The sequence below is a fragment of the Chionomys nivalis genome, chromosome 24 (assembly GCF_950005125.1).
Source record: "Chionomys nivalis chromosome 24, mChiNiv1.1, whole genome shotgun sequence".
In the NCBI taxonomy this organism is placed as follows: domain Eukaryota; kingdom Metazoa; phylum Chordata; class Mammalia; order Rodentia; family Cricetidae; genus Chionomys; species Chionomys nivalis.
In genome coordinates this window covers 19611214-19618603 of record NC_080109.1, presented here as the reverse complement: position 1 = coordinate 19618603, position 7390 = coordinate 19611214, and the positions used below count along the sequence as shown (strand labels likewise).

Sequence of the window (7390 nt, the reverse complement as noted above, 5' to 3'; positions counted from 1 at the left end):
AATCTCTTTAAATGCTACCCAAGGAATGGCATCTGCTCTTTTATGAGAGTCACTGGTGACATCACACTGCCTATCTAAAGTCACTGACAGTTCAAATCCAAGAACCCTCAATAACGGATATCACAAAAACTCTTCCTGCTACTGGGGCCTCCAAGTACTTATGAGATTGAATTCACATCAAGAGATCAACCTAAGTTATTTATTTCCTTGGAGGCTGGTTTTCTTCATGTAAGTTGAAGATGATCATGGAATGAATGACCAAAGCCATGTTTAGTACACCAAAGCTTAATGAGAAGAAATCTGTAGGTACTTCTATGTGCTTGCAGATGAGTCTGGCCCATCCCTTATACTCCCTTGTGTCAGCTAGAGATGGGTGTGTGCCACATGCCACCACTATGAAGGCTCAGGCAGGAAGTATTCTGAGCTTAAGATCAACAAGGGCTATACATGGAGCCTCCCACCCCATCCCACCCTCAAATCAACAACAACAGCAAAGCCAACAACTTATAATTTTAAATAACAACAGGAGTCTATAAAGTATTTGGTTGGAATAAATTTATTTCATCTGTCTGTAAACAAGGTGTTTAATAGTTATGGCATTTTTTTAAATGCATATTAAATCAGATGAGTTAGACTGTATCCCAGATGTAACAAAGTGCAGGGAAAGAAATGGACAAATCAGCAACAAGATTTGTTTTTAAATCTGTACATTATCCACAATGCCCAAACAAGAGAAGCAAATACTAGAATGTCCCTAAAGTAGTGCCATTCGAAAGAAAACCCATCTCACAATAGCAACAGTTCATTTTAACAATAGTATGGCACAGAATACATATGAAAAAAAATACATCACAAGACAGCCAAGTCCACAATAATGCAACTTCATATAAAAACCTAAGCTGCAAATAAAAATTGGTCCTATGAAAAATAAACTGGACACACTCCAGATGGTTATGTTGGGAACCTAATATCCATAATGGCAGCCTTTTATAATTTTACTCAAGAAGAGAGCTGGTGTGCAAAGAAAAGACAAGAAGTCTGAGCTACTGCAATGATAGAATGTCCCTGGGAATCTGATCGGCGTGGTTATTGTAAGGTCATGGGAGGAAGTGCCTTTGCTCTTGATAGTTGCACTCTTCATATCCTATAGACACTACAAAGAGTCTGTCTCAAGTGCAATCATAGTATTAAAAGCAAATCACCGCAGCTCTCGACAGCTCGTCAACAAAGGAGGTATTAATTAAGTTAAATAAACCAGGCACTACACAAGAGAATGGAAGCAAACCAAATACCTCATGTTTGAAGGGAGGGGATGAGAAGAGAGTAAAGATGCATGCACTTTTTCCTCCCAACCATGCGCTACAAAAGGAAGACTAAATGAGCCAAGTAAATGCTCAAAGTGCTGAAAAGACATTGATCAAATTAGAGATTGTACAACCGGCACCTTGCTTAATATTAACTTATTTTAGTAATCAGTATCCCATTAATTAATTGCTAAGACAAAGTGATGCCCAACTTGGCATGCCCCCTTCCCCCAATTTCAAGATATCATGCAAATCATTATTGTGCTGCAATTATGATGCCAGATAAAGGTTGGTTACACACAGTGGTTAACATACAAATGACCCTTTGGGAATCATGACATTAGAAAATAGATAAACTAGCTACCATCTACAATCTGGCAGCACTGTGACCGTAATTGGGGTGGTAGTGAAGACAGTTGGTAGGTAGATGGGAGAGGCTGCTTACACATCAGACCTCCTCAGGTATAAAGCGAGTTCATACGCTTTCTTGTTAAGTGTGCCTCCGTGGACACCTTCCTTTCCCATGACTATAACCAATGCTGGAGTACACAAGGAAACAAAACAGAAGTGAACACAATTATTTCAGGGGAAGGGGCAGAAAGAAAGACACCTTTCCCCACCAACAGAGGGATACAAAGGAGACATGTGTTCATATCCCATCACCCTGCATTGCTAATAAAATTTCCAGAATTAAGACTTAAGCTTACAGCTAGGAAAATTTAAGAGCAATTTTCCCCTAATACTTAACAGTCTGCCTAGCAGCTAGAACCCAGAGTCTCTCAAGTATTTTGCCATTGAGTATGCCTTCTTATTCAATCCGCCTCCATGGACCCCTTCTTTTCCCATTACAAAGACCAAGACTGAAAGAAAAAGGAAAAAAGTGTTTCAAAAGAAGTGTTAATCCAGAGAATCACATAAGTTTAAGCAGACAGACCCCCAATTAATAAGTTAACATTAAGTTAGTTTTCCATGAACTGTCAAGCACTGAACTCCATTAGGTCTCCAGAATGGAGCTTTCAGGCCAGTGATACTGAAATCAGAGCGCACTATTGGCTGCACCTGGGATCTCTGAGAGCTAGGAGAAAAGTGATCCTTTACCTTGCAGCCTAGGAAAAATATCCTGATTGATATCAGTATTTGTTTCCCAAAATATACTTTAAAAACTTCAGTATTTTCCATTGACAAATTCTCCCCAAATCTAACATGCTTGATGAATACAAGCTATTGTCTTTAGAGTATGACTATAAATATGAGTAAATTCCACTGCTGGTCAGGAAATGCTACATTAGCAGTATCTGTCTCATCCAGATGCTTCCCTTTGCTAGGCGTTTTCTGATATAAAAGTCATAAGCCTTGTTTGCTATTTCTGGTACCTAATTCTGCACTGAAGTTCAGAGGTCTATCCTCAAATACATGGACAGGGTGTGTGTCAAGTGTTGCGCTGACTGCCACTAGATGTCAGCAGTGTTCTGTGGTATAGAAATCTAATTTGCTTCCTATGTGCTGATTTTTTGTAATGCATATGGGTGGTTTTTTGATATGCAGATCTATAAACTGTACTTGTCTGGTGTTCTTGGAGGTCAGAAGAGGGCATCACAGCCGCTGAGACAGTAGTTACAGACAATTGCAAGCTGCTGTGTAGGCATGGGGAATAGAACCCCAGTCCTATAGAAGCAGGTCATTGCTATTAACAACGGAGTCATCTCTCTAGCCCTTCAGCTGATGTATTAAACAAACAAACAAAACCTCAACCATATGCATCATATATATCTGGAAGCAGCTAAAACGTAAGATTTATGTGTTTTAAAGTCATCTTGTTTTCCAGAAACCCATAAGCAAACCACACTTGAATCAGATCCCCACAGGGAGTTGGTAAAACCATAGCAAGAAATGATAACTCACTGTAGGCTCATGTAGCTGTAGAGATGCTCTGTGTGCCAACTCTGCCAAATGAGGCAGTTATACAAGTCAATAAATTTAAATGCAGTTACGTGTCAGTGAGAGGTCAAAGTAAACTTCAATTTCCATAGTTCTCTTTGAAATATCAGATTTCCTTATGCAAGGTTGAAACCAGAATTTTTATATCAAGTCTGGAGATTGGCATCAGGGCTGTTGGACAAGTGTGGGGACTATATGTAGTTTGCCACTGTTCAAGTTGGAATCTTTGGAGGTAGTTCAGTAAATGGAGAATGTGCTCCGAAACCCTCATTTAACTATTCCTCTCTTCTTCAGAAATGCTCCTGGCAGAAGAATCAACCACAGTGATTTTTTTTTTTTAATGATGAGCAGTGAATTGATCTCAAATCTAAGCAAACCTGAAGGGGAAGCTCCACAAGTGAAGACTCTCTAGAGATAAAACAGCCAGCTGACTTGGACAGTCCAGCTGCCATATGAACCACAGGATTATGACATACTGGAGTGTTGAAGAGGCGACTTTTCATTTTGAAGTTTACTAAAGCTTACAATGCGGAGCTGGCATTAATAATTTAGAGTAAGTCAGGGTGAAAGAAGCGAGGCTGAGTGTGCAACCATTGTAGCGTGGACAAACGAAAAGCAGGACCTCCCTTCAGTGCTGAGCAGTTCACAAAAACCACCTTCACAGACATTATGAACTAATGTTTAATTTAAACCACTAAAGAAAGGCAAGCTGTAATATGGCATGCAACTTTAGGCACACACACACACGAACAAAAATATCTGCTCGCTTACCTCTACCAGCTCTGCCCACAGCAACATTGTATGTTGGCTCCCCACCTTGACTCTTCGTCCGGATATCCATTGTGCAGTCACCATCAACGTATAGGCTATCTCTGATCACTGAACACTTCTTTGCACCAAGAGTCAAACCGTTGGTAAAGAAACCTTCCCGGTCTTTTCCTACAATCATATCTATTTCTACTGGCTGGCCACCCAAAACAAAGAAAAGAAAAAACTGCAGTTAATTCTTTTCAGAGTTTGATACAACAAACTGTGCTGATGTAAAATCAAGACAGCATTTTCTGTTACTGCCTGTTCTTACATGATTGCATGCTTTACATTAATTAGTTTGCTTTTGCAATTATCAGTGAGGTCTGCTAAGTAAAAGCTAGTATACACCAACCATGCAAAGAGCCTCCCTAAATAGTTGGCAGTTGACACTAGGTACAAACGAGTTATTTATAAGCCATATCACGTCAGGTGGTGCTTGAAGGTGCTTATGTAATTGCAAAGAGTCGGCTATAAGCTCTTCCAACAGCTTGTCTATTATATTCAGCCACATTAGTCATGCTGCAACAAATTTAAAGTTGGGTAAAAAGTCTCCCCAGACAAGCTTGCTCTTGTCTCTCCTTAGAGCAGCTTGAATTATCTCTGGTAGTATGAACCTCAATCATCAGACTGCCGGACACTTCCAAATTCGTAATTCCCTCCTTTTTTTAGCCACTACTCTTCTCTCCAGCCTGCTTTGCCCTTTCATTCAGTAATCAGCTTTCTTTGTGGACAAATGCAGAGTGGATTCTGTCTACAGCACTGCCGTGGGCGACAGTAAAATTATACAGAAAAATGGAGGGGCATTGGTAAAGAAAAGAGAGGTAGCCACCAGAACCGGAAAAGAGAAAACGTGCTTAGATTCTAACATTCCATGAATAAGAAGGAAGGCGTCGCCCCCATCAGAACTGCAGAGTCATAGCAGGCCCCAGCCATTTCCAAGCACACTCCCGCAATCTTCTTAGCCAGACAGCGGGAACTCACACACAAAGACAAGACTGCAGAAAAGAAAGTTGATCACCAAACGTCAATTCGCTACAGGAATTGCATTCTTCCACATCGGGACAGGAGACCCTAAAGCACTCCTACCAGGGGCTGAATCAACACTAAAGTGGGAAACCATGTGAAGTAGTAAAATGCTGAGCACCTGGGATGTGAGACTTGAATTCTGCCGTGTGATGGGGAGGGCGTGGGAGTGTAGGGCTAAGGGAATGCTCTAGAGCTTGATACCGGCGTCAACATTTTAAGGAGACTTGCGTAGAAAAGGCCATAACAATAAGCAGTGCTGGGGGCTGATTGACGAATATTCCCCAAATGTATGGCAAGAAAGTCAAAAGCCATCAAGACACATGAATATGAGGCAACGTGAAGCATAAATCGGTATTAGTTCTTTCACTACCATCACTAAAGAGGGAGTGACTTGGAGAAGTGTCACCCCCCTCCCGCGACTTCCCAGATAAGATTTTTTTTTCTCTCTTTTAATCACCCTAAAACCATCCTCTTCTTAGAGCTATGTTGCGTAACTGGGGATAACGGTATATCGATGAATCTCTATAGGTGGAGAAATCAATGGCAGTTCGCCATCTTGGAGGAAAAAAAAAAACTATAGAGCCACAGATGAAGTAAATTCACGATTCCACCTACGTGGTCCGCGTCCCCTTCTCGCCAGCCCAGGAGGCCTGGGCACCGGCAAGCCTACGCCAATTCACTCCATTAATTCCCGGGGCCCGGCCACCGCCGCCTCCCATAGCCCGCGCTCACCGCCGAGCCAGGGCCAGCCGGCCGCCCAGGACCCCCGCCCGGACCCGGGGACCCGCACTGCAGCCCACGGGGCTCCCCGAACGCCGAGGGGGCCTCTCGGGGAGACGTCCCCTCCTCCACCCCGCGGCAGCCACAAGCCGGGGCTCTGCCGGGGCTAAGAGTCCGGCCGCCCCGCCCCCGCGCGGCCTCGGGCAGCATCCCCCAGTCTCAGCGGCCCACATCCAGGGCCCCGGCCGCCTCCATCCCCTCCCGCAGCCGGCGGCACCCCTTTCCTCGCGCCCCGGCCGCATCCATTCCCTTGCTCGCGGGCGGCGTCCCTTCCTCGGAGGCCCGCCGCACACCTGCCGGCTCGGCGCCCCCGGGCCTCACCGTGATGCTCTGGAAGACGCCCCCGGCCGTGGCTGCCCAGACGTATTTGGCGTCGCAGTAGCCGACAATGGCGGCCTCCTGGCAGCAGCCATCGCACATCAGGTTATCCACGTAGCTCTGCCAACCGGCCATCTTCGAGCCCTTCGCACTGCAGCGGGGACGGCAGGAGCAGAGGCGCAGCGGCGGCGGCGGAGGCGGGGCGGGGGCGGGGAGGAGGCGGCTCTGCGCAGGCACCGACCGCCCCTCTCCGGGGAGCTGCGGCGAGCGGGCGAGCGGGCGGGGACTGGACCCGCAGCGGGGCGCGCCGGGGCGGCCGCGGCCGCGGGGCTCGGAAGCCGGCGGCGGCGGAGCGACGCGGGCAGCGGGGCTGGCGACGGCCGATTCTCACTGCGGCTCCCTCGCTTCTCCGCGGCCAGCGGGACGTGAGCGCGCGTGCGTGCGATCCTTCCGCAGCGCGGCCGGCGAGGGTCCCGGGAAGGGCGGGGGAGCCGAGGCGGGGGCGCGGAGGGATACCGCCGGGGACAATCACGGCGACACGTGCGGGAGGCGAGCGAACGAGAGAGCGGGCGAGCGGCTGGGGCTGGCTGGGGCGCGGCGCTGGAGCCTCAGGCCAGGCGAGGCAGCTCGAGTGGGTGCCGTGGGGTGCCGCTGGCGCTCCGCACGCGGGGCCACCGTGCGCCCTCCTCCAGCGCCGGCTCTGGACGCGGTATTGACAGCCTCGGTGTCGGGTGGCAGGGTTGCCCTGGTGACGGATGCGGAGGGTTTACTCTTTGTGGTGGGAGCGGCCAGTGCGGATTGCTCACGCTTGGAGAGGAATCTCGGAGAGGAACCTCGGCCAGCTGCGACAACACGCTCCCGAAATCAGAGCCGCGGCAGGGGAGCGCGCACCGTGCTCTTTGTTGCCTCCTTTGGGTACCAGGGACGCTGGGGTTCTGTGGAACCTTTTCCCTGAATCCAGTGCTGCTGATCATGCCTGGGGCTCGTTTGATCGTCCAGAAATTCTAAACGAAACAGGCTTGCGTGCACTTGATAACTGGGAAAGTTGCCGTGCCAGACATCACTGAGAATACAGAGTAACTGAGCTAGGAAAAGGTTCTAGAGCAGTGTGGTTCTCAGCCTTCCTGCTGCTGGACCCTTTAATACAGTTCTTCATGTTGTGCTGACCCCTAAACCATACAATTTTGCGGCTACTTTGTAACTGTAACTTTACT

The 7390-nt window shown here is 47.6% G+C and overlaps 1 protein-coding gene across 1 annotated transcript; it reads right to left on the bottom strand.

The window, feature by feature from the left end:
• Positions 1-544: 544 nt before the first annotated feature.
• On the bottom strand, positions 545-6900 carry Pfn2 (profilin 2). The gene is made up of 3 exons (XM_057757095.1): positions 6180-6900; positions 4014-4206; positions 545-2164 (listed from the first exon to the last, which is right to left on the bottom strand). The coding sequence occupies exons 1-3, from the start codon at positions 6309-6311 to the stop codon at positions 2067-2069; spliced, it is 423 nt and encodes a 140-aa protein (XP_057613078.1). The 5' UTR covers positions 6312-6900; the 3' UTR covers positions 545-2066.
• Between the last annotated feature and the right edge of the window lie 490 nt (positions 6901-7390).